Source organism: Anguilla anguilla, chromosome 12 (genome assembly GCF_013347855.1).
Source record: "Anguilla anguilla isolate fAngAng1 chromosome 12, fAngAng1.pri, whole genome shotgun sequence".
NCBI classification, from domain to species: domain Eukaryota; kingdom Metazoa; phylum Chordata; class Actinopteri; order Anguilliformes; family Anguillidae; genus Anguilla; species Anguilla anguilla.
Window position 1 is genome coordinate 26,255,170 of NC_049212.1, and position 27,594 is coordinate 26,282,763.

Genomic DNA, 27,594 nt, shown 5'->3' on the forward strand with positions numbered 1-27,594 from the left:
AATTCTGTGTTCAGGGTGCGTCTGTCCTGAGAGCTCAAAGCAGCCGAAACAAGGTGGTAATATAAGACAAGCCGCGGATGAATGAAGAATTTGAAAGGCTCGTCAATTCAATTATATGCCTGTCATTAAAATACTGTGCATGAGCAAATTCTGTTTACACGTGTAAAGGTAAATCATAACGGTGCAGATTAAAATCGTGAACAGTGGTCTTTAAATAGTCTAGTTGAAAAACTGTGCAGTTGCCGCTTTAAAACTGTCCCCACAGTCACTATTGCCCATTTAATCCCGGATTGGAGCCGTGGCTTTGAGCCGCCAGGGAAAGGCGGAGTGTTTTTTTTTTTTTGAACAAGGGAGGGGAGGAGGAATGAACGCGAGCGATAACAGACGGGCTGGTTTAGGTCGCAAATGAAATCAAACAGACCGGGACACCAAAAGAAAAGTCAGACGGCTGCAAAGGCACAACGAAAAAAGAGATAGAGCAAACAGACAGCAAACAAAAAATACTGCATTAATAGAGCCGCAGACAAAAAAAAACAAGCCCTTAAATAGCCATTCGCTGATGTATTTAGAAAAAAGATGAGTAGACGATACTGATTGGAGTTGACAAGCCCGCTCCGCTACTGATACCACTCTCCCTCCCCCTCTCCCAAACCAGGAAATCGTCGAGTGTGCTCTGGCTTTCCCCTGTTGGCTCTCCCAGATCCCGGTGTGGGCAGATACATGTGCATTTCGTCGCGAGTATCGACTTTTGTTTTGTTTGTTTTTTTGTTTTTCCAAACTCCGGCAAAAGATCTGAGCCACAAAAAGACAATCAGGGAGAGGATCCACACTCTCGCCTAACAATGAGGTAAAACAGCAAAAATCTTACTTGTTTGAGTACTCGTTTTGTTTTTCGACTATCGCTATTATACACAGTAGGTGAATAGCTACATTGTGTTTGTGTAACCTATGTATGAGCGCGTCATGTTGCAATTCAGTTCGCCTAACCGGTGTCAGTTTGTTATAGTTAATATCGCAAACGGTGTATCCCATGTGTTGCCTCGTTGTATACTGGGTTTTCTTTAGCTACTTGGCTTCATTTTGTATGGTATCTACACAACTAGTTCACTTAACAGCCAACTATTCAGCGATTGACTTTGCCTACTTTGATTTGTCGGAACTGAAAGAATTGAAACGGAGTCTAGCCTAACTGCCGTTCGCCTGACAGTAGGCTACTCAAGTTTTATGTCCTCTTCCCAGTAGGCTATTGTTGATGTTGGTTGTAGTAAAAGGGGGGTTGCTTAACGTTTCTGGAATATTTTCTAAATACTTGTCAAAAAGAGCTATTCTAAGCTCGACCAAGTCCTAAATATAACTAACGTCACTTCAAAGTACAATGCGAGCACTATACCCGTATTGTATTGTGTCCTTTTGTTTAGCTTTTGATCGTTCTAGAAAAAAGTCGCCGCAAACAATGTCACTTGCGATTTGTTTTCATGTCGTTGTTCGGCTCTTTGAATAAATTGATCTTCTGTTTATAATACATTGTCTTAAAGCAGTAATTAATCACAATGATGTATTTACACTGGGTCTCCCGCTGTCGTTTTTGGAACAGCACTGCAACTGTTCAACTGCGGCCATAAAAGCGGCGGGCTGCCCAGCCTGCCCTACCTGCTGCCGCGCACCACGTAGCCACCCTGCGGGCAATCCTTCCTTTTCCTTTAGCTGGGAGTTGGTCGGGGCTGTACCCGGAACCGCGCTTTGCTGCGTATGGAACGCTGCAGTGCACGGATACACAAAATTCCACATCCTGTCACTGCATGTGCAGCTTGTAATAGCGTGCTTTCAAGCCGCCGTTCTTTTGCAAAGACCACTCTGGAATTCCGTTTTCGTATGAATGCGATACAACGGGCAATCCCCGTCAATTGTATGGCGTGCTGCCCCTACGAAACGGACGAACGTGACGCAAACGTGCCGACCTCGAACCCGTCCTTATTGGCACTCGCTCTGAGGTGAATCCCCCCAGGGTCCAACCTGTAGTAACCTCGGAATCAAGACTGTTTCTATACATGCCTAGTAGGCACTTTGCTCCTCCAGATAATCTTAAATGTTGTGAGATTGCCTTAACTCACTCTAATAGCAGTTGACCAGTTTTGTACTTGGCAGGATTGTTTGTTTGTTTGCTGAACAGGTTACCCTACAGGGTTGGAGTCCTGATCTGTGGTCACTTCTGGTACTACGATCTTTACTTCACTCTAGTGTGTTTTTCTGCACCTCTGCACCCTGAACTAATGCACTTGTTGTACGTCGCTCTGGATAAGAGCATCTGCTAAATGCCTGTAATGTAATGTAATGTAATGACCAAAAGCTATAATAAACGACAGACATTCGAGTCTCAATCTATATTTCCAAACTGCATATTTTGAGTTCAGTCGTTTGGGGTCAGGCTTATGTGGGTCTATGCCAAACTCTGATGACTACTTCCTCAACCCTGTTATGAAGTTTGGCTTTTTAAGTGTAGAAGTTTGCTGCTGTTGAAGAAAAACGTTTTTAATGCACGTGTGTAGGTTCAAACTGGCCAGTTTGGTTTTTCAGCCTTGTCATAAATATAAATACAAATACAGGCTTGGCAATGTCATGTTTTGTTCAATCTTAATAACAAAGAATGGAATGCTATTCCACTTTCGAGTACATTGTTTCCTCTTGACGTTATTTACTGAGTTATAGAGTTGCCATATCTGTCACATTGTATTTTCAGTTGGTAAAACTCTATCACAGTCTGTACATTGGCCTTAATGGACAAAAATACAAGTCATGCATATAGCCTGGTGGTTCCAGAACTGTGTGTCACGTGAAGGTTTAAAATGGGTAGCAAGCTGCACATGGAACACTGTATTACATTGTATGTAATACCTCACATTGACATTCACCAGGTCTGGTTAAAAGCTTTTCTTGTTGCATACACACACACACACAGCAAATCTTGCATGTCAGAACTTTGGAGTAGTTGCATTATGCATGTGCAGTCATTTGTTTAATTCCATATTTGAACCCCTGTTTGGTCATTTTTAATAAGGGGTGGGTCACCGAAAATGCAGTTGCATATTAAGTGAGTTGTGGACTCAGGAAACCTGGCAACCCCTTGCTGCAGCTACATGGCACTACGTAATCCGTATGCCGTTTGTGGCTGATAAGGACTCGCTTTTGTGTTTGAGTCACGCCCGCGGTTCCACGCCTGCGCAGCTGCCCTGGCCTTGGACGCAGTCAGCCGCTGCCCCTGGTGAGTCGCAGAGCCGTTACCGTAATGGCGCCTGTGTGTCTCTGGGTCGTCGGCCGCACAGGAAATGCACCAGGCCCCAGTGACAGCCGCGGCACGATTCATCAGCTTCGGTGGAGACGCCTGCCCCAACCTGCCCGCCACGTCTCGGGCTGAATATCTTTGCCCCCCGGCGAGCTCTGTGCGCTCTGGAGCTCACAGGGTCAGGGTTTGACCCAAAAAGACCTCCAGCCTGTGGTGCCAGGGGTCCTCCACACCCCATCACTGGTGAAAGCGTGGCACAGGGCATCAGAGGCTGGGCACCAGGCTCAGGGTCAATTCTGTTTTCATTTCCGACGATTGGCAAAGAATGCCAATTAAGCTCTGTGAATTTTCAGCTGTTTCATTGAATTTCAGTTTCCTGACTTTGCGGTGACTCTGCTGTGTCTTCAGGCCACACTGACGACATCATCTGCCTTCAGCATTAATGGACATCTGCCGCCGTACCTTTAGAACTGCCCGCGTGTCCAATCACAGCTTGAATTATTAATGCATTTATTTATTATTGGAGAAAAATGTCAATACCTTTTTAAGAGAGAGTCTTGGGGGGGGGGGGGGGGGGGGGGGGGATGGGAGTGCAATGTGGGGTGGATGGTTTTTAAAAGGCAGCTTTAAATATGCTGATTAAGTCAGACAGAACACTTTCCCACACATTTATTTATTTATTTTTTTAATCAATTTTGCAGTCTTAGGTGTCTTGAAATGCGATGTGGGGGCTTCATCAGGTGCATTGTGCAGCTGTACTTTGTTGCAGTGGCATAATTTTTAGTGGGCATTTCTCCTTTGTTTACTAATTCCATCTTGGGCAACAGAGAGGGCTTGATTAGCATATTTACTGCAGCTCTCCTGCCTTTTTGGATTGCTGAGTTCCGTCACACTTGGGGTTTGGAGCGGGCCTATGGTCTGTGACTGCCTCTCCCCCCACCCCTCCGCCCCCACTCTCATGCTTTTACTCTGGAGGTATTGATCCACAGTCCGGTTCTCTCTCACTGCTTCCATTTGCTTCCCCTCTTGTCCGCACACAGCACTGCCTCTTCACTATACAGGAAACCATAAGGAAGCTCATAACCATGGTGACGGCACCGTTTTTTTCCCCACCCCCAGAAGGAAGAAACGGGCGTGGGTTTGTCCCATGGGGAGCCCGTTTCTGCAGCAGGGGTTGGTTATGACCTGATGTGTTTCTGTGGAAACGGCCAGCGCACCCAAACTCTTCCACCCTTGGGTGGCTGGGCTTCAGGCAGACCCCCCGGGCCCCCAACTCAGAGCCTGCGGTTACTCTGATACATACTGTATCCAACCTGCCTGCCACTCCAGGACACAGCAGCCTGGAGAGGTGCTCACGGAGAGAGAAGCGCTTCAGGAGGTTCTGTGGGTGCGTTAATGCCAGGGAAAGCTTCTGATTGGGTGCGTTTAAATACCAGCCTTATCAGGACTATTTGCTTGGCATGTGTTTAGTGTGTCCAGCCATGCACTTTTTCTGCAGTTCATTCTGAAATGCTGAGAAATAGCTTTTTTTTCCCCCTGGATGCTTTCCTGTCATATAAATTGTCCATACATGTGTAAAATGACCAGTGGGAGGTAGACTACAGCTAATCCCTTCAGAATAGACATATTTTGAGCTGACGTTTTGTGAGTGTGTTATTTGGATGGTGGTAAAGTTAGTTATATGTTTTTTTTCATTATGGCTGTTCTTGTGTTTAATCACAGTGATGCTAGTTTGGACATGATTCTTTATTGCCTCATTTGATTTGTAGTCATACTTGTAGCCTTACGTCATACATGGAGGTTTTCCAGCCGTCTCCATACATTAATTTACTATGCAGTTACTTCATGGCAGAATTCAGAGGTGACTTGTGTGCGTGCGTATTGGCATTGTTCTTTTTGTTGCTGCCAATGTGCCTCGTGATTGGCAAAGCCACTCTGTGGGTTCTGTTTGAATGCTGGTTGAGTACTGTAAGGTGACAACACCAACGTCTCTATTCTACTCTCCCTGACCTCTGTCACTGGAAACGAAATGCCACTTCCTTCCAAGTTCCACTGGCCTCTACTTTCATTGCCTGTATAAATAGGCCTTTGATTGCGTGCTCCAAGATTAGACAAGCCAAGAAAAATAAAGTTGAAATCATTCAATATTTCTGTTGAGCTGTTGTATTAAATAATGTTATTGCGATCTCTTTTTTTTTAACCCAATTATGGTCCTAATTCCTCTGTCCTCCTGGCTGGTTCAGAGGGGTGAGTATTCCGATTGGCACGTCTAGTGGTGTTGGGCCGGGGAGTGTTCAGGTATGTGAGGCGGTGTCGAGTCTCCGTGCCGAGGGTAAACAGGAAACAGCTGAGCCACCCTCGCCGACCGCTACTGCTAGTTGCACAGAGAGAGGGAGAGAGAGAGAGAGAGAGAGTGAGAAAGCGACAGAGCGACAGAGAAAGAAGGGGGACAGAGGGAAAGAGACAGAGCCCCTTTTGGAGATCCCTCTGCCTATGCCATGTCCTTGTTTTTCTCAATCTTCCTCACCAGCTGCAGTTATTCTCTTCTCTTTCTCCTTTGCCATGTTTCCCTGTTTAAAGCTGGGGTGTGAGCCATATCGAATGCGGCTTTATGATATTAGCCAGAGTCAGTTTACACACAGACTTTGTGACTGCAGCAGTAATGCATATATCCCTATTCCACAAAGGATGTAGCAAGCTTGGTTCAATGCCTTTTCAGTCGTTCGTGAATTAAATTACTCCTTTGTGCTCACTGTGTATCTCATACTTTTGTTTCTCCCCAAACCCTCAAGTGAGTTTTAATTCAGTGTTGTTAAAACGGCTGGGGAATTAATGGGCTCATAACGTAGAGGTTGCAGGTTCAGCTCTTGGGTTGGACACAGCAAATGCGTCGTTGAACAGGGTGCTTAACCTGAATTTCCTTCGTAAACGTGCAGTTGTAAAAAGTCATTTTATAATAAAAAAAAAAAGATAAGTTAGCCAAGTAAGTCATTCTGCATTGGAGCATCTGCAGAAAGAATGGTAAATTTGCCTTTGAAAGAGCAGAGCTGAGAGGAACGCTTTAAACTGCTGCGTTCCAGAAGGCCAGGCGTTTGTGGGGAAGAGGGAGACTCTTAAGATGCAATCTGGTCACTCATGGGAACATGACTGGAGCGCTGAATTTGGCCGGAATTCTCCCTTCTCACCACAAATGCCAACTCCAGTGGGTTTGTTTGTTCACAGGAAGTCTGACTTGATAACGGAAACTATGCATTACAGGATGATCTTAGGGAGTCGTGTTTCATTTATTCATGTTATAACCCGTTGCAGTTTTGTCTCGAGACTACAGTGCATGTTTGGGTGGTGCAGAACTGAATAGTTTTATCGTGGGAGATTTACACCACAGGCTCCTCGGGGTTACAGCTGAGAATTTGCCCACGTCCCCTTTGTGTGGACCAGGCTCGTTCTGTCTCCACTCTCTCCAGTCTCTCTCCTCTCTACCTCTTTACTGTCTCTTCTCTCTTTCTGTCCGGTGTCATCTAATTTGTCTCCAATGTGCTAACCCCCCATTCTCTCTCTGTGTGCAGAGAAGGTGTCTGTGTGGTATAGTGGTTAGGGAGCTGGGTTATTAACCGAGTGGCTCCAGGTGCAATTCCTATGTGGGCCACTGCTGTACAACAATATAACCCCAACTGCTCCCGTAAATATCCAACTGTATAAATGGCTTGTATGTTTAAAAAAAAAAAACAAATATGCCTTAGCATATATAAGGAATATATAAGAATACACTCTGGATTGAGGCAGCATGTTCCCCTGCCAGCATGGATGGACAGAGCCCTGGGGGGCATATTACCATCAGCCCGGCTGATTTGGGGAAGTCGTAATACGCACATGTGGGACACACTGAGTCACCAACTCTGACTGATCCCAGAGCAGTCACTGTAGAGATGTATGGTGGGATGCAAGGACTATGGCTGATCCAGGACCTGTTTCAGGCAGGGTCTGGCTCACAGCGATGGAGACGGTAGCTGGTAGCTGATGGCTCTGTGGTTGTCTGATGCAGTCTGTCTTCACATCTATGGGGAGGGGAGTGATGTAATGACTGCGCTCGGGCGGGAATGCACTCCGGAAACGCAACGCGGCTAAAATTCGGGGAAGTGCCGTGGTGGAGGCTGGTTGAGCTCGGGCCACAAACACTTATTCCAGCAACCGCTCTCTCCCTCTTTCTCTCTTTCTCCCTCGCTTGCTCTTTCTGTCTTTCGCTCTTGCTCTGTTCTCTCTCTCTCTCTCTCTCTCTCTTTCATGCCATCTCATCCTAATCCCACGTGGACAGAAAGATGTGTGCAAGTCCTCTGTGAGTTAATTTAGATGAATCTTTATTGTAATCCCAGCTGAGGAAGACTAGGATGAGCATTGTGGGCGGTTTAAGAGCATTTTAAGAACATCAGAAATAAGGCTGATGGGCGGATGTCGGGCTCTCCATCCGTGATCTTTTCCCATGAATCCAATCGCTGCCTCCACACCCGTTACATTACAGCTCATACTGGGTTACTGTAAAGTTTGGGGCCAGTGGAGGGGCTCGAAAAGGGAATATCATGGCAATGCTGTGTCTATGGTGGCAGAGCAAGGCATTATGGGACAGTGGACTGAAATGCCTCCCGGGAAATGCCTCCTGAGCTTGTGGCCCAGTCGAGATGTGGGGCTGATGCTTGTGGCCCAGTTGAGATTCTGGGGCTGATCCACGCCCTGTTTTTGGGGGACGAGGGGCGCCTGATCCTCGATGTGCAACAGAGAGGGGAACAGGAGGACACCCCAATCCTGTTTCTTCTGTCTCTCCCCCCCTGCTCCAATATAATCTTCAAACCAGAGGTTTACATGAGACTGTTTAATTTAACGAAATGCTGAACCTTGCGTTAGGGATGCGTTTTGACTTGCAGGAAAAAGTCAAGTAAGCATTTCTCAGCCTAAAAAGGACTGTCGAAAGTCCCGCCCCTTTATCGTCAGGAGGGGGAGGCTGTGTACGGCTGTAAAATTGGGGGGTGGGGGTCTTCCTCGGGTACTGGGTAAAGGGCCTTGTGGCGTTGGGGTACGGCGGAGAGAGAGGGGGAGAGAGGGAGAGAGAGGGGGAATAGCTGGGATTGCCGGCATGCCTGCGGAGAGCTGGAGCCCGCAGTGCCTTGGACAGCAAGCCGGGGCCTGCTTCAGCACAGCCTGAGAGGGAGGAAAGTTACTGGGAGAGGGGGAAGCCAAAGAAAACCTAACCCCCCCTCCCTCAGAGAGTCTGCGTGGTGCTGCGCGGGGCAGGGCGGTGAGGAGTGGCAGGGTGCTCCGCTCTGCGCTTCTGTCGCTGTGGTACTGGTCGTTTCGGGGGCATTGTGGTTGCCTGAGGGAATGCAAGGCTTTTGTAGTGCCGTTTGGTGGTCTCATTGTGTGTGTGTGAGTGTGTGCACACTTGTGTGAGTGGACTTTGTATGTGCATGTTTGTGCGATTCATGTGTGCATGCGCGTATGTGCACGTGTGTGTGTGTGTGTGTGTGAGTGTGTGAGTGAGTAGGTGTGTGTGTGTGCGTGTGTGTGTGTGTGAGTGTGTGAGTGAGTAGGTGTGTGTGTGTGTGTGTGTGCGTGTGTATGTGTGTGAGAGTGTGTGAGTGTGTATGTGTGTGTGAGTGTGTGTGTGTGAGTGTGTGTGTGTGTGTGTGTGTGTGTGAGTGTGTATGTGTGTGTGTGAGTAGGTGTGTGTGTGTGCGTGTGCGTGTGCGTGTGCGTGTGCGTGTGCGTGTGCGTGTGCGTGTGTGAGTGTGTGTGTGTGTGTGTGTGTGTGTGTGTGTGAGAGTGTGTGAGTGTGTATGTGTGTGTGTGTGCGTACCTTGTTGTGAGATGAGTGCCAGTGCTGTGGGGTCAGGTTTGTGAGACAGGGCCCGTGCTGTTGGCAGGAGACGGCAGTGACCGTTTGGTGTGAAGTGAAAAGGTGAGCCCCTGGTCCACGGTCACACCACGCTGCCAGAGAGGCACGTTTGTCAGGTGCAAATGGAGCGAAGAGCTTATTTTAACACAGCCTAAATTAATGTGTGATATCTACATCTTGAAAATGATGCCTCTATTTTTATCCAGGTCGAGACACTACAGCTGTTATTACGTCATTTTAGCAAGTTTTTTTTTTTCTCCCCTGTTTGAGTGTATGGTTATACTGGACCTCTGGATTTACGGCAAGGATATTTTAAAAAATTAGACCTAGACCCAGAGTCCAAAGCCACTGTGCTATTGAGCAAATGTACAAGGCTTCACTGTGCTATAGAGCGAATGCACACAGGCGTCACTGTGCTATAGTGCGAATACACACTGGCTTCACTGTGCTATAGAGCTAATACACACATGCATCATCACTGTGTGTGTGTTTGTGTTTCTGTGTCACTACCTCTCCCAGTTCCTCTTTACATTATATCCCATCTGGTTTCCCACTCTGGCTGACACACATCCAGTTCCCCCAGTATAACACTGTTAGCGTTAGTCAGGCTAACTTTAGCCCACACATTCAGTTCACCCAATGTAGCGCTATTAGTGTTAGTCAGGCTATCATCAGACCACACATCAAGTTCATCCAGTGTAGCACTTAGCATTAGAATAGCTTTAACCTCATATTTTTTTGAAATTTCAAAATGTTCTTCATCACACACAAAAGCTGTCTGGACCAATCTGACAACTTCAAATAAAACAGAAATAACTTCAATAACTCACTTTAAATTATTTGAAATTATCTGTAGATCCAGTGGTGATAACACATGTGGAAGTAAAAGATGGAGACAATGGAATTTATTTCTAATTAGTTTCCGCATTCATTCCAGTTATGCTTATGATTATGAGTTGCATATGTATCCATGACAACGGGTTAGTACATGGCTGACATGTCTGCACAGGCCTTTAATGCCTGCCGTGTGCACACAAGCCTTGCGTAAGCCTGGACTTGCACTTGAGCTGGTGGTGTACCGTGGGGAAGGGTGAGTGTTGGTGTTGACCGTCAACAGTGTTGAAGATTGGCAACGGTGTTGAAGAATGGGAACAGTACAGAATTTTTCGAACAGTGTTGAAGAATGGGAACAGCATTGCAGTTTGGGAATAGTGTTGAAGAATGGGAGCAGTACTGACATTTGGGAACTGTGTTGAAGAAAGGGAACAGTGTTGAAGAATGGGAACAGCGTTGAAGAATGGGAACAGTACAGAATTTTTCGAACAGTGTTGAAGAATGGGAACAGCATTGCAGTTTGGGAATAGTGTTGAAGAATGGGAGCAGTACTGACATTTGGGAACTGTGTTGAAGAAAGGGAACAGTGTTGAAGAATGGGAACAGCGTTGCAGTTTGGGTATAGTGTTGAAAAATGGGAGCAGTACTGACATTTGGGAACTGTGTTGAAGAAAGGGAACAGTGTTGAAGAATAGGAGCAGTATTGAAGTTTGGGAACAGTGTTGAACAATAGAAGCAGTGTTGAAGTTTGGGAACATCACTTATGCTGATGGAGTGGTGACGGACCATGGTGTCAGATCTAATGTTGGTGTCGGTGCTGATGGGGGAACTGTGTCGGTGCTGATGGGGGAACCGTATCGGTTCTGTTAGGGGAGCCGTGTTGATGCTTGCTGTGGAGAATCGTGTCGGTGCTGATAGAGGATGGTGTCTGGTCCAGAGAAGCACGATGCTGCTGATGGGGGGCCCATGTCAGGGCTGATGGGGAATGATGTCAGATCCTGGTAAGGTGATCTGTGATGGTGTCAGTCAGGATCTTTCCTCAGTATTGGAGGAGCCCAAGGGCTGGTTCCTGATTGGGCCCGGCCCCTTGCGCAGCTGGACACAGCACTGCCGACCCCTGACCTTTATACCCTTTAGACCCCTGCATTCCCTGCCTTTCCTGAGCAGGGACTCCCCTGCAGCCTGCCACTCCATCGCACTGGGGAGCACACTCACCATGCAGCGACACGTCAGCCTGTCAGTGCAGCAGAAACAGGAAGTCCAGTAGCACTGACTGCCCTGCCTGGGTGTGGACAGCAGGTCCCTCTTTCCCTTAGCCACTCAGTGTGGGGAGCTGTTGACTGGTTTAGGGTCTCAGGGGCTGTGTGATCATGTGGCTCTGACTCATCAAAGGGCTCATCACTGCACAGACACACACACACACACGCACACGCACACACACCCACCTTTACATTCAGAGACTTGAATCCCTCTCAGCTGGAGCAAAGCATCACATCATATTCCTTGGAAAAAAGTGTCACACACAGAGAGAGAAATAGAGAGAGAGAGAGAGAGAGAGAGAGAGAGAGAAAGAAAGGAATAAAGGAATAGGAGGAAGGTTGGGTGGAATTGGGTGAAGGAATAAATCACAAAAGGGGAGAAACTGGCAGTGTGGAAAAAAACAGATGGACTGAGAGGGTGAGAAAGAGGGAGAGGGTATGACAAAGGAATGGGGCAAAAACAGATGGCTGTGTGGAAGGTGCGAAGGAAGAGTAGGAGGTACAGGTAAACAGTGAGAGAGAGATAGAGAAGGCGGGAGGGAGGGAAGGAGACAGAAAGCCAGCGGGCTTGACTATACTTGTCAGAGCTGGGATGGTTGTGTGCAAAGCCTTATACAGACATTTCTGAAAGTGTGCTGCAGTTTCCTGTTAACCCCTCAGTGTCTGAGCAACTGGCCTCCATTTAGGCTCCAGAGACAAAATAATGAGTCCAGCTGAGTATCTGTAGATTGCTTTTGGTAAACCTGTCTCTGCAAAAAGCATATTGACATATTTTCAAATCTCAAAAAGATCAAATAGATCTATTTCTAGATATCCTAATTGTTGTTATTTGTAGTTTTCCATTTCAAATCTCTTTTAGTTCAATACTCCCTCAATGTAAACACAACCATGTTAGAAAATGCAAAACATCATCTGAACAGTTCTAAGTGACAGTTCACACAAAGGACTAAATTTGAATATCCTATTTATGGAAAAATACGAGTTTGTTTTGCTCAGGACATGGCTGTGTGTTCATTGTGTTTCTCTGCTAAACCGGCTAGCACAACAATCTATGCGCTTATTGTGTGTGTGCCTGCCTGTGTGTCTGTCTGTCTGTCTGTCTGTTTGTGTCTGTGTCTGTTTGTGCACTCTGTGCGTGTGAGCTGTCTCAGCTGCGCAGACAGACCTCAGTGTGTGCATGCGCAGCTGGAGCAGATGTGACTCAGGCTTTTATATGGGAGTGTCTGCAGCCGCCAGCATCAATAATTCACTCCCTGTCAGCCCCCCCCCCCCACCCCCATCTCATTCCACCATTAAAAATGCATCCCTCTCTCTCTCCCTTTCTCTCTTGCTCTCTCTTTTCCTTGTCTTCCTTTAATGTAGTACTTACTTTCCTCTGTCTCCAGTTTTCATTCACATCACATTTGGGCCCCTCACCACACACACACCCTCACACTCACGCATAAATGCACACAGTGTATGTATGCATGAGTGTGAGTGAGTTCCGAGCGTGTGCTCTGTGTTAGTGTCAGCTCTGTGTGAGTTATTGGTGTATCCTCCGTGTGTGAGTGTGAGCTGTTGGGATAGCTCAGCAGGTCCTTATAAGGTAGTGCTGGAAGCAGGAAGTGGCTGGGGGCCGTGGTGCTTTGTCACAGGAAGTGGGAGATTATATCATGGCCTGCACTGAGTACAGGGAAGAGAGGGGAAGATGTTTGGAGAGAGCAGAGGAAAGGAGAGAGAGAGAGCTCATCGGCATTCCAAGTACAAGGATATGACACTGTGCCGTGTCACTGCAGCTTGTGGCTTTGAGATCCCTGTCTGTCTGTCAATCTGCCTGCCTGCCTGCCTCGCTGTGTGTGTTTCTGTCTGTCTGTCCGTCTGTCTGTCAATCTGCCTGCCTGCCTGCCTCTCTGTCTGTGTTTCTGTCTGTCAATCTGCCTGCCTCTCTCTGTGTTTCTGTCTGTCAGTCTGCCTGCCTCTCTGTCTGTGTTTCTGCCTGTCTGTCTGTCTGCCTGTCTGTGTTTCTGCCTGCCTGTCTGTCTGCTGACTGTCTGTGTTTTGGCCTCCTTGTCTGTCTGTCTGCCTGTCTGTGTTTCTGTCTGTCTGCTGACTGTCTGTGTTTTGGCCTCCTGTCTGTCTGTATGCCTGTCTGTGTTTCTGTCTGCATCTGTCTATGTTTCTTCCTCTTGTCTGCCTGTCTGCCTGCCTGCCGCTCTGTTTGCGTCCCGCCTCTCTCCGACAGCACGGCAGTCAGTCGTTCGCTTTGCAGGCCGCACGTTTCGGCGCCGGCAGATGCGCGCAGGAGTCAGACGCGTGTTGCTCCTGTCTCTGTGAGGGTAGCATTGTGTGGCCTTGATGGCTGTCAGACAGAGCAATGTGCTGACGCACCACAGCGCCTGCAGGGCGTCAAGCTGGCGGCCTTCCAGGCCCTGTGTGTGCGTGCGCCGCGCATCTCTCCCGCGCCTCTCGCTTACCGCCGTCAGAGACTGCGCTGGTCGGGGCGTACGGTCGCCTCATTCAGAGCCAGTTTAAAGAGAGGAAATTAGACACTCCGCTACGGTGTTCAGTCTCGGCCTGTACCTGTCTGCCTCCTGAAATATGTGGCTTGGAGTATGTTTCCTGAGGCAAGGGAATTTTTAAATAGATCAGTGGCTCTTCGCTCTTAATCTAGGGCTTAGAGAGTTTGGACCAAAGCTGAGCTTTAACCTGGCACAGTGGCCCAGTTTGTAAAAGAATCTGCTGTGCTGTGTGTGTGTGTGTGTGTGTGTGTGTGTGTGTGTGTGTATATGAGTGTGTGTGTGTGTGTGTGTGTGGAATCTGTGCAGGTGGAAGGCGGCAGGGCCGCTCTCTGGCTGACCCATCGCCACGGGAACGGCAGGCTGATTCCTGCCTTTGTTTTCGGCCTCTTTGGCTTTGGATCGGAGAGGAATGATTGTTTTCACCCCCAAGGAAAACCCTCCATGCCTCTGGCATCTGGAACTAGCATCAGCGCACATGTGGAAATGTAAACAGGCCCTGCAGGAGCCGCTCTGTGGCCTGTCATGTTTATGCCTCGCCGTGACGCCGTTCGTTTTTGTAATTCCACTTTCTCTCCATCCTCTCGGCCTCTGCCGTTTCTCTCTTCTGTTGTATCTCTCTTTCGCTCGGCCTCTCTTCTCTCCCTTGGTTTTTCTCTGCTTTTGGGTGCGTTTCTGAGCTTGGACTCTGAGCTTTCCCAGAGATTTCTTACACATAATCATTTGCACAACCCAAAGAATATTCGCAGATGGAAAAAGAGTGGTGGTGACTTCGGCACCTTTAGTTTCCTGCGGGCTTAGATGGGTCGATGTGACGGTGGCCCAGCGGCGGCTCATGAAGGAGTCGGACCGCCATGCGTGTCCCGCTGTGGCGCGGTCAATGTGCAGCACAAGTGCGGTTCACGGGCACCTGTCTCGGGCAGATTGCAGGCGGAACGCAGGAGGACCGCAGGAGGACCGCAGGTCTCTGAGGATTAGGTCCTGAGCAGCAAGGTGGCGGAAACCCCTTTGACTGAGACCCTCTCCTCCCTCCCTCCCTCTCTCTCTCTCTCTCTCTCTCTCTCTGTCTAGTTTCTCTCTCTCTTCTTCCTGCTCTGGTAGCCCCGCTGGCTAAGTGCTGACTGCGGCCTGGCAGCCTGTAATCAGCTTGCTGCATTGCCCCAGGCAGGAGGAGTCCAGGCTGCAGAACTCTCCGGACTCGACCGGCAGGCAGTATGCCTGCAGTGTGCATACAACACAGCCCTCAGCAGGGGGCACCGGTGTGCTCTTAAGAGAGACCGGCATGGGAGTCTGATTCTGTCCCAGCTTCAACCCCAGTCTCAGCACCAAAGAATGATACAGTGAGATTAGGTTCTTGCATTTGATTGGTGCTAGCAAGTCTCAGCCAGTCTTATTTTATGGGTCAGTGGCTCAGTTGACTTGAATCAGTTGAATCACCTCCTCCAATTACAGCCCCACCTGCACAAGGGCATGATGTCATAATAAGTACCTGAACATTACCGGGTGTATTATCAAAACATTCCTGGAAGGTCAACGGGCTTGTGTAGCCAATGATAAGCATGAGATGAAAACAATGAAATGAAAATAGTGGTAAGTGCAACAGTAATGTGAAAAGTAAGAACCTCTGTGTCTCTGTCTCTGTGCGTCTCAGTGAGTCCAGTATTTGCCAGGCCCGGGCCACGGTGATGATCTATGACGATGGCGGTAAGAAGTGGGTCCCGGCTGGAACGGGCCCGCAGAGCATCAGCCGGGTGCAGATCTACCACAACCCCTCCAGCAACGCCTTCAGGGTGGTGGGACGCAAGATGCAGACGGACCAGCAGGTACTGGGGAGGAGGGGGGGGGGGGGGGGTGGTGCTGACGGGTGCACACACACACACACACACACACACACACACAGAGGAAGGAGGAAGTGCACATTGATAATGAAATACAAATGAAAATTACTATTAAACAATTACTTTGAGTGTAATTTTGCTTTTAAAGGTGGAGTGGCTTCTTGAGCTGGAATTAATGGGCAGGGCTTTGTAGTCCTGGTAAATGATGTGTGTGCAGGTACGTGCGTGTGCGCACACCCGTGTGTGTCAGCATATGAATGAGCGCATGTGCGCGTTTGCTCAACAGAAGATTGAACAAAGTTACTGTTTGGGTTCCTCAGTTCCCTGATCACCATGGGGAACACAGGCTGTGCAGCTCTGACTCACCCCTGCCTCCACCTGCTCTGTCTGCACAGCTCTGATTCAGCCCTGCCATCACCTGCTCTGTCTGCGCAGCTCTGACTCACCCCTGCCTCCACCTGCTCTCATGCGCAGCTCTGACTCACCCCTGCCTCCACCTGCTCTGTCTGCGCAGCTCTGACTCACCCCTGCCTCCACCTGCTCTGTCTGCGCAGCTCTGACTCACCCCTGCCTCCACCTGCTCTGACTGCGCAGCTCTGACTCACCCCTGCCTCCACCTTCTCTAGCTGTGCAGCTCTGACTCACCCCTGCCATCACCTGCTCTGTCTGCGCAGCTCTGACTCACCCCTGCCTCCACCTGCTCTGACTGCGCAGCTCTGACTCACCCCTGCCTCCACCTGCTCTGACTGCGCAGCTCTGACTCACCCCTGCCTCCACCTGCTCTAACTGTGCAGCTCTGACTCACCCCTGCCTCCAGCTACCTGTCCACAGGTCTTACTGTATGCAAAGGCACCCTCACAGCTGGAACATCTGCCTGTGCATGTTTGCACAGGCAGAACATTTCATTGATAACAGTCATATAAGTAACACTTTTAGGGAGGAATACATATTAGTGCTGGAAATCATTCGGATTAAAAAAACAATTATCCAGTCAAAACAAAACAGAATGGGGTATATAGTCATGACTGTCTCTTCTCACAAACTGCTTCTTCCCCCCCCCCCCCCCCCCCCCCCCCATCCCTTTCTCTCATACTCTTGGATCCTCGTTCCCCTTGGACGATACTTCCTGTGAGACAGAGAGAGCTCTGCCATTTCCTGTATTAAACTGGCCAAGACAGAGAATGCCCTCTCTATCTCTCACTAGCAGCATCTCTCTCCCTCTCTCTGTCCTTATCTGTCTCCATTTGTCTGGAGTTCAGTGTGGGAGGGCGGTTGTATGGGTGTCATTCCCTCTGTGTAAGCTGTCAGCGCCTCTTTTTGGCTGCACGGGGCCGGCCTCTCCTCCATTCTCTGGAATTCAGGGCTATAAAATAAACAGAGAGCAAAAGCGTCAGCAGATTGGGGGTATTTTACCCTAGCGTATGGTTTGCTGCTGGTTGCGGTCCCCCTTGTGGACTCTTGCAGTACTGCGACGCTGTGTGAGTATCACACTGCCCGCCCCAGTCCCCTTGCAGTTCAGCAGGATTCTCTCAGTTTTGACCAGTGTGTCAGATCTTGCGGCAGCGTATGATTTGACGGTCCGAAAGTAAGGCAGCTTGGCAGAATGCCCTATTTGTGGTTTAATTTAACTTGATGCCACGTATTTGTGAGTCTTGTTTTATTAATGGCCTTGTTTAACATAGTTTTGCTTTCTGGGATGTGAATGTGAAGCGACAGATTATTCACTGTGAGTAGCACATACATCCTAATGTACCAGCCTCATCAGAGGGTATTTCTGTGCCTTCATGCTGATTATACATATGAATGCCTCTGAATTCTTTCCTGCTCGCTAACATTTTGTTCAGCTAATCAAAAAAGGAAAAAAAGTCACAGAATTGCAGATCTATTTAAGGGGATGGGACACGTGTGTGGTGATGGGCACATGTGTGTGGTGATGCAATGCATATTTACTCTGCACACTTGGTGTCTGGGACAGCTGATTCAAGATCCCCACGCCCAGGCCTAATCCCACTGCCATCTGTTCCATTGAAAAACAGTGAAACTGATCTGAGATCAGTGCCTCAGGATGGACTGACGTTCGCCTTCTCTGTGCAGGTGGTGATAAACTGTCCAATCCAGAAGGGGTTGAAATACAACCAGGCCACGGCCAACTTCCACCAGTGGAGGGACGCGCGGCAGGTGTGGGGGCTCAATTTTAGCAGCAAAGAAGACGCAACGCTGTTCGCCACCAGCATGATGCACGCGCTGGATGTCCTGAGCTCCCTCCCTGACTCGGGTAAGCTGGGCCCTGTGCCACAACACACACTTACACACTCTCTCTCTCACACACACACACACACACACACACACACACACTCACACGCATACACACACACACACACACACTCACACGCATACACACACACACACACACTTACACACACACACACACACACACACTCTCTCACATATACACACACACTCCAGCACACACAAGACACACATATACACACGCACAAGCATACACATACACACACGCGCGTACAGACACGCACACACACGCACACTCACACGCATACACACACACACACACACACTCACACGCATACACACACACACACACACACACACTTACACACACACACACTCTCTCACATATACACACACAATCCATCACACACAAGACACACACATATACACACTCACAAGCATACACATACACACACGCGCGTACAGACACGCACACACACAGAGCACAAATGCACACATTGTGTTTGCTGAAATGCACTGGTAACCCTAACACGTATATGAGTGCCCTCACACTGACTGACAGACATGCACATGCACTTCATCAAATTTGCTTAACATTCATATTTTCACTTGAGGAAGGTCTCACTCCCGCTGTGCCTTCAGGTTTCTCCTCGCTCCCCCGCCCCCCGCAGAATGGACCGTCCCCAGAGGAGCTGGAGCAGCAGAGAAGGTACCAAGTGTATGGTGTTCAGAGGGGGGAGCCAGGCGATGGAGTGAGCAGCTGGTGCACGTGTTCTGACCTCTCTGAGCTAACATTTCACCTGGTTAAAATAGAGCACGCACGCGCACACACACACACACCGTGGATTTGGCATTAACTGGGCAACGTTTAGCCCTGTGTCATTCCCTCATGCTGGGAAGAAAAGGCAGAGGTCAGAACCAACTGACTCTTTCCAACCTCTATCGCCTTCGCTGCCTCTGCAAGCTCCGCCCACTCATCTGTCTCCGCCCCCTTTGCCCACTCCGCCTCCCTGATCACTGGTGCTTTTAGCTGCGTGTGTGGAGTTTTCCGCACTTGGGCCTTGCCTAGAAAGCGGCAGTATGGCGGAGCACAGAGGTGTGTATGTTAGCTTAGTGATGCTAAGCTGTCTCCTTGTTCTCCTGCACAGTGCTGAATATAATCTCATGATGTTGTGGGTATGCTGGAAAACCTGCGCAGTATGCAGCCTTAGCAGTCCCTGCACTTTAACGGGGTAGTTCACCCAAAAATGAAATTAAGGTATGTTACCCAGAGTAGTATCTGTCCATCCAGATAGTTTCGCTTAGTTTCCGCTTGTTAGTGACTTTATTAAAGCATATAGCAGCCTCAAAATGAATGGTTGAGATATTATTGGGAGATTAATGTGCGTTATTTATGTCTTAGAATATCTCAACCATGAATTTCACTGCTGTTATGTGCTTTAATAAGGTAAATTGCTAACAAGTTGGCATATTGAAACTGCAAAAGGTCGCAGTCCACCTACGTCATGTCACCACCACAAGTTTCATACTAGTCTGCCTGACTTTGAATACATATAGGCTACAAAGTTGGTGTACTTTGGTGGAAGTAGTAGTTCATATTTCAAAAAGTATATATATATGTATAAAGAGAAAGCTTTTATCCTGATAGGCACCAGGCACCAGCCAATGTAATTACGCTTTGCGTGAAATGCCACAGACCAACCGGTCATTGTGGGCGGGGCTTGTCGTGGGCCAATAAATCCGGCAGGCCAGACAGGCAGAGGAAGCAACATAAAAGGACAGGCATCAGTGTGTCCATTCTCTGCCTGCCAAGGCTGTGGCTCTTTCTCAAGGTGTGTGAGGAAGCCGTGCTCATGTGATGTCGCATTGAACTGTTTACCCTACTGTGTGTGTATTACTGCTGTCCCACAATGCACTGCTGTTCTTCCCGCTCTGGATGGAGCTTTGTGTCTGAACTCTGAAAGGGGATTTGTGAGAGCTGTTAGTCTAATTGGATAGAAGGGTCGACTGCCGCCTTATCCATTCACCATGTGGCCATCGGCATGTCTGTGGGGCCTGTAGATCTGTGAATGTTGCTCTGCTTTTGTGCATGCATGCACGTCGATGTGACCGTGCGTACGTGTGTGTGTGCGTGCGTGTGTGCGTGCGTGTGTGTGTGTGTGTGTACAGAGGGACTATCTGCAGTTTGTTGATGTGTTCTATATTGACCTGTATGCGTGTATGTTGGAGATTGTCTATGGGTGTTTGTATGTGTTTGTTATAATGTGCGTGTGTGTTTGCATGTGCGTGTGTGTGTGTGTTTGTGTGTGTAAAACCTCTTTATTTATGCAGGCTGGAACAGCAGGAGAAAGAAAGACAGGAAAGAGAGAGGCAGGAGAGAGAGAGACAGGCAGCAGCGGCTGCAGGTATGTCCCTGAGCACACGTACGGCCATCTTTAAAAAGGGCTACTGTATTAATCTCAGTCTCTGTTCTCTGTCCTCACTTAATCATCAACCATTCTCTCCCACACACACGCACATACATATACATACACACTCGTGCATTCTCTCTCTCTCTCACACACACACACACACACAAGCATGCTCACTCACTCATTCACTCACTCACCCAGACTGTCACCTGCTCATCATTCATCAATTCATCTGTCTTGCCCCACAGCACCACCTCCCACTCCACCCATGGCCCCAGGAGGCCCCCCTCCTCCACCTGGCCCCCCTCCTCCACCGGGCCCCCCACCTCCATCTGGGCCCCCCCCGCCACCGGGCCCCCCTCCTTCAGGCGGACCCCCTCCCGCCCCGCCGCTCCCCGTGTCTGGAGGAGGTGGAGGTGGTGGAGGCGATGGGCTCGGCGGGGGCTTAGCTGCAGCCCTCGCTGGGGCCAAACTACGCAAAGTGCCCAAGGTAAGAGTCTGAGGAGACACAGACCTGACCATTATGAAATGTGTTTGATATGAAAACTTTAAAGTGTTTATGCCTTTAAGCTTCTGAATGCTTCAAATGAACCTCTGTTCCTAACATCAGATGCAGTAAAACATGCAGGAAAGCACCGTTCTGACTCTCCAACTGGGGGGTCTGTGTCTGACCATTTTTGTAACTTTCTGAAACTGACATTCTGAAGTCTATGACCAGTCTATAAACACCAGAAGAAGAACTTCTTGTGCCACCATGTTCACTAGTGCTCGCTGCTCACACGAATAGCTTCTAGGAAAAACGGAGTATGTTCGCCAGTATTGGCAGTTGTATGACTCTCCGCATCGCGATTACAAAGACTCCCAGAACTCATTGAATTATAATCTCACCCCTTTCCAGCTACTTTGGAAAATGTACAAACAACAACACTGTCCGACGTGGTTGGATAACGCGTCGTACGAACCCGTTCGTTTGAAGCAAGCAGACACCTTTACAGTGATATGAAGCCCAGTTGTGTAGCCAAGCGATCTGGTCACATGAACTTCAGTAACGTAATTAAGCCTTTCTGTGGAATGAATCCCAGCCTAAGGGTGTTTGGTGCAGATTTTTAAGCAGCTGGTGGAGTCGAGCTTGGCCTTGTGTGTCGCCCCCTGCAGGATGACGGAGGCGGTGGAGGTGGAGGTGGAGCACCAGCCCCCAAGCCGGACGCCAGCCGCACTAGCGCCACACTGCCATCAGGGGGCGGAGGCCTGATGGGGGAAATGAGCGCCATACTTGCCCGACGGTCAGTCGCGCTCAGTCTCTCTGTCAGTGCGCACTCGCGGCTCAGTGCAGCGAATCAGAGCACAGCTGCAGAATGCAGTCTCGGTGGATGGGGCCCTACCTGAAGTCTCAGTGCATGGGGCCCTACCTGCAGTCTCAGTGCATGGGGCCCTACCTGCAATTTCAGAGTGGAGGCTGAACTGGCCGTTGGCATAAAGAGTCATTTAACATTTCAGTTTTGACTTCAAAGTATTTTATGCCGAAAATTATTTATGGAATAAACATGGATAGTTGTGTCATCATAGCTCCTGTGTAACAAACTATTTTTATCCACTTGATTATTCTTAAAATTAGCTGATGACATAAGCAATGTCACTTAACCTGCTAGCTCTGGTAGACTTGGCTGTTTAGTTGGTTACAGAGTTACTGTTGTGAACTGTCATTTTCATTCGAACTATTAAAGCTTGCCACCTTAGCCGTTACATGCTAACATGACTGCGTAGGGCATTATTGCTGTCCATGGGTTGGGTCGCCAGCATACTGCTTGTCCACACGTCTGTCGATCTTTCTGTCCAGGAGGAAAGCCACAGACAAGGGGGAGAAGGTGGTCGCGAAGGCCGAAGAGCCTAGCAACGTAAGCAGCGACGAAAGCCGCGCCCAGTAATCATGAACTGTGTTCAGAGTGTGTGAGCGGGGCGGGGTGGAGTGGTAGGAAGTGTCGCTCCTTGCTCAGGAGCGTGTGTTTGCACTGCGCTCCCCAGCTCCATGTCCATTTCCCCCCTCCGTTCCAAAACCGCTCAGCCGCCGCTCACAGATGAAAGGGTATCGCTCGAATATCACTCAGAATCCGCTCCCTCTGTTTGTCTTTGTTTTAAAGCATCATTTAACCCAGGCATGTCTAATCACAAAATTACTTTCTCTAGGCTATTGATTCTGTAGCAGAGTACAATAGTGACATTAATATACACAAGTCAAAACTCGCTATTAGGCTACACGCTGTATGAAAATTTAATTGATCTAATTAGGAAACAGAAAGCGCAATTGCATAACGGTAAATAATTTGAGGAACCGTTTCCTTATAGGCTAGTAAACACAAATAGCTTTTATTAATGCAATGCTTGTTTGTTAAATGTATGTGATTCACACAAAAATGGAAATACCTGCAGCCTAGAATAGGGTCGCCATAAATGTAACACTTGATAAATGTAACACAGTCAATAACGTGATGTACGATGTCGCTACTTTCTTGCTACGGGGTCGGAGCTAGGGGAATGGGGAAGCAGGGCAGGCCCACTGGGCCGGGCTTTCTGTTGGTTCATGCGCAACTCTTGCGAGTGAGCGATTTTGGAGCGACGGAAAAGACAACCCCGCTCCGTGCTCCCGTCAAATTACATCCGCTCCACTCCTCGCTCCGCTCACGTGCTCTGTCATAAACCATAATCCTGAATAATGACTGCAATCGCAATTCAAACAATAATGACAGCATGCAGCTCAGTGAATGAGAACACAGCTAATGCGTGACTGTCTGTTCTTGCAGGACGACTCCGAGCCCTCAGGTATGTATTTACCTGGTTGCCCTGGTGAGTAGAGTGGGGTGGGACGAGCAAGGGGCAGGTGCTGTTTGGACCACGCCCACACAGACAAACTACACCCCACCCACAGGCTTCGCCTTCCTTCCATTCCGGGACACACCCTCAGTCTCCAGTTGGATTTGAGGCTTCCAGTGAATTTCTATTGATAGCTTGCTTGGAGAACCCAAACCCCTCTCCCTTACCTACAGGCAGGGAAATGTCTGTTCCTCTGGGTGTCTGCTCTCTCTCTCTCTCTCTCTCTCTCTCTCTTTCTGTATTTAATAAACTCATGGATATAAATGGATTGTTTAATGGATATAAAAGTTGTGTTTTACAAATGACCTGATGTTTCCTCCCTCCATGTGTCTCAGATTCCGTCAAGAGACCCTGGGAAAAAGCTTCTACTATGCCCAGGTAATGGTCCTCTTTCTGTGTGTGTGTGTCTGTGTGTGTGTGTGTTTTTCCACAAATGTGGAACACCAAGGCCTTTTCTGGCCATCGTAACCAAAAACACCGCAAAAGTCTACTGTGATCCACTCTGTCCATGTGTGTGGCCCCTCAGGGGACCGTCTGTGTGCTCAAGTCCCCCAGAGTTAAGAACAGAGTGTGTCTCTCAAACAGGCATAACTCCGTCTCCAGTCGCATGGAACCCACATTCTCCCCATCAACGCTGTCCAGGTACAAAGAGGTCCCTCCAAAGAAACGAGAAAAGCAGGACTGCCCCTCTCTGTTTGCAGGGCTTCCCGAGTCCTCATTCTCCCCAGCGCTAGTGCAGCTCCACTGCTTCCCTCCGGGTGGAGCTGTTGCTTTGTGACACTTCACTTGAAACGCCACCAACTGATTTCTACCAGATGAATCCTTTCATAAGCTTCTTCATCCTGTACATTTCTGTACTTGATGAAGAGTTGCTTGTTGTCCTAAGACAGTATACAAAGGGCTCTTTTGTAAAACATAATTAATTGATGAATTATGGAAGCCTTAACCAAAGTTTATACCCTGATGAGGTCATTTGGTGGTGAGATTATTAATGGTGAAGGTGCTTTGTGTTTGTGTGTTGCAGTACATGGACTTTACACAGGGGGGCACTGGTTCGCTTTCTTCAGAGAACTCTTAGAATTGCTGTGACACATTTCCTCACAGGGTCGTTCTGGAACCCTTAACCTCAGAATAGAACACCAGACGTTGTGCATTTAGCTTTCTCCCTATCTAAAATCTTCCGTAACACTGAACGTAATAACTGTTGCCCTCTCCTGCCTTGGTAGTTTAACTACAACTGTCTCAGATTACATGGCTGAGAGCTGGATTTTCCAGACATCTCTGGTGAGGAACTGTGTATTTGTGAGGACGTGTGTGTGTGCGTGCTAACGTGCACATGTTACAGCTGTCCAGGGGAGCTCTGGTTGTTGCCATGGGAACAGGGGTCAGCTGACATGGTGCTGTCTTTTGGTTATAGTTGTACACCGCTATAACCAAATTGGTGTTGCTGGGTTCAGAGAGCTTCTGTTAGATGCCATTCATTTTTCATTGCCCCTGCCTCACACCGTCTCTTGTTTTTCTATTTCCTCCACCTCTCCATCCCTCACTCTCTCTTAGGATGAAGCAGGTATCCAGCAGTAATGACTCTGGAAGTGGAGAGGAATCGGAGATGGAGAGAATCAAACAGGTAACGTCCTTCCCCATACCTCCACCTCCACCACAATTACTCTAAGTAGAATGGGACAGTTGTCCCCCAATTCCCTTTCACTTGGTACCTCCTCTTCTACTCCAGCTTCTTTGGGGATGATCCATTCTGCATAGGGCAGGGGTGTGTAGAGAAACATGAAGGAATGGGAGAGATGAATCTGTATGACAGTGACCATCACAGTAATTTACATTTCTCAACACAAGTATGTGATGTATCTATTATCCGATGTACAGTATTCATTATATTATAATACTAATAGATGGATTTGGCAAGATGCGTGGCGCAGTCTAAAGGCAGCTGCCTCTGCCCCCACCCACCCCGTATGCTTAGTTCAGTTTTTCCAGAATTCTCATCTCACCCATTGGCTAAGGCAGGCAGGGATGGAGTTACGCTGCCCAATTATTGGGTGGCCAGACTAAGGAAGTCTTTTGTTATGTGCCGTGGGATCTCGCTAATGGCCACAGTCGGTCAGGACGTTGGTTTAACATCTCACCTGATCATTCTGCTAATTAAAGAACCTGTAGCAGATGAAGGTTTATTTTTTTGTCTTTTTTCAGGAGCTGCTGGAGGAAGTTCGCAAGGAGCTGCAGAAAGTTAAAGAGGAGATTATTGGAGGTTAGACTCCGCCCTCTGAGGTTCTGACACAGTCACACTAATACAAAACATCATCATGGCACACGATGTAGAAATGACAAGTTGCTTCTCATTTGGCTTAGGGCATTGCACTGAATGTAACTTATCCAACTGACTCAGTATTTTGAGTATTTTGATTGTGACAGGATGATGGTGTTAGTCATGGTTGTGACTGGATGATGGTGTTAGTTATGATTGTGACAGGATGATGGTGTTAGTTATGGTTGTGACTGGATGATTGTGTTAGTCATGGTTGTGACAGGATGATGCCGTTAGTTATGGATGTGATGCTGATGCCGTCTTCCTGCTCTCCTCCACAGCATTTATCCAGGAGCTGCAGAAGAGAGGCTCCACATAGTCCTGCAGGAGCTCTGGAAAGGGATGATGGAGAGAGGGAGAGAAAGAGAGAGAGAGCGGGATGGAAGGATGTAGGGGAAGAGGGACCCAGTTGGGTGGGGTGGGGTTGGATTGTTCATTTACCCTTCCCCCTCACATCTCCCCCCACACCCTCTGTCTTCCTCTCCAACACTCTTATGTGCAACCCAAGGAACACATGCGCGTGCACACACCAACACCAACACCAACATCAACACCAACACCAACATTAACACAAACACAGATACAGACACAGACACACAAACACAAAGCCCAGGAATGTATCATATGCTGGGAACATACCACACCCCTCTCTCTCTCTCCCTCCCTCCCTCTCTCTCTCTCTGTCTGACCCCTCCGTGCATCCCACTCTTAAACTTGGCTTCATGTACAGTCCCATTGTTTAAGATACACGATTGGTCAGAGTCACAAGTTTCATATCTCTTCATATCCCTCCATCTCTCTCACAGCCCCCCCCCCCCCCCCCCCACGCCCATCCCCACCCCCATATCACCTGACACATTTTCCTTACCGCTTCATCACCTTTTTTATGCATCTCACCAAAACTCTTACTTGAGTCTCCAGTATTCAGGGAATGTTATTCTGAACAATAACTACACTAAAGGTGCACTAGCGCAGACGGCTTTTTACATTTCCTTTGCCTTCCCTGCCTGCTAAAGCTGCTGCCTAATACCAAGCAATCAGAATAAAGGTCTTAGCGTCTCCAACCCTGGGCCTTGAGAGCCCCCGGCTCTGCTGGGTTTATGTTCTTACTCGGCACTTAATCAATCACACTTGATCAATACAGCAGCTGATAGCGCAGTTAACGCTCCTCACTTGGTTTCTTGGGCCTTAATTGGTTGTTGATTTTAATATTGAAAGCAATCCAGCTGATCCCTGTAGATTCTCCAGGACCAGGGTTTCGGGGAGCCCCGATAGAGTCTTTTCATGCGGGCTCTGAAAGGATCGGTCAGGCAGGGCAGAGCTAAGTTTGAGCGTGTAGTGGCGTCGGTGGACATCTATACAGTCATAATAGGGGCCGTAGGAAAATGGCCGCTTGTCTGGGGCCCCTGCTGCAGGACTGGAGGGGTCGCGACCGCCCCCCTCCCCCACGTACACGCCAAACCACACAGGCACGAGAAGAGGTGGATGCTGGGAAGTTGGGAAGAGGAGTTGTGGCTGCCCTCCACAAAGCCATGTGTGTTGCCTCTGCTACCGCTCTCCATTGTAACCAGGTCCAGGGGAAGGGGGGATGGAAGAAATGAAAAGAAAGAACACACAGATGGAGGGAGCTGGTCCTTTCTGCCGGAGACATGGCTAAAGGCACACCGGGCTGCACGGCCCCGTGGAAACGGGGGTCCTGCTTCTGGCTCGACCGTTCTGCCTGTCGTTTCCATCGCAAGCTCCGCGGTTCTCAAACTCTGCTCCTCTCTTTCCTTTAAGGTCTGTTGATATACATCATCATATGGAGAGAGAAAAATAACTTGGCTACGACTAAGCCTGATAACTGCCTTGGAGAATATATATATATAATATATATATAGCGTATATATATATAGCGTATATATATATATATATATTTGTTTTTGAGGGAAATTGAAAAGCAAAAAATAAGATGTTTCTATTTTAATTGAGATTACTGGTGAATGGGGAATTTTTTGATGATTTCTTTTCTTTTTAAAAAGATTATTTTGGGTTTATTGTTGTTTTTTTCTATTAGAGTATAGCCTTTTTACACTGAAATATAAAGAAAATGGCGTACAGACACTGGACTAGACATGCCTTTATAGTCAAATACAGTCGCTTCTTCTGCACCCGA

At 48.4% G+C, this 27,594-nt stretch overlaps 1 protein-coding gene across 1 annotated transcript; it reads left to right on the forward strand.

Moving 5' to 3' along the window:
* Window positions 1–352: 352 nt before the first annotated feature.
* On the forward strand, window positions 353–27,594 carry vaspb (vasodilator stimulated phosphoprotein b). The gene is made up of 14 exons (XM_035385729.1): window positions 353–847; window positions 15,404–15,575; window positions 17,685–17,865; window positions 18,483–18,549; window positions 20,172–20,245; window positions 20,500–20,741; window positions 21,407–21,534; window positions 22,089–22,146; window positions 23,050–23,068; window positions 23,455–23,497; window positions 23,705–23,761; window positions 24,677–24,746; window positions 25,325–25,382; window positions 25,721–27,594. Exons 1-14 carry the CDS (start codon window positions 843–845, stop codon window positions 25,756–25,758), a joined length of 1,212 nt encoding a protein of 403 aa, XP_035241620.1. The 5' UTR covers window positions 353–842; the 3' UTR covers window positions 25,759–27,594.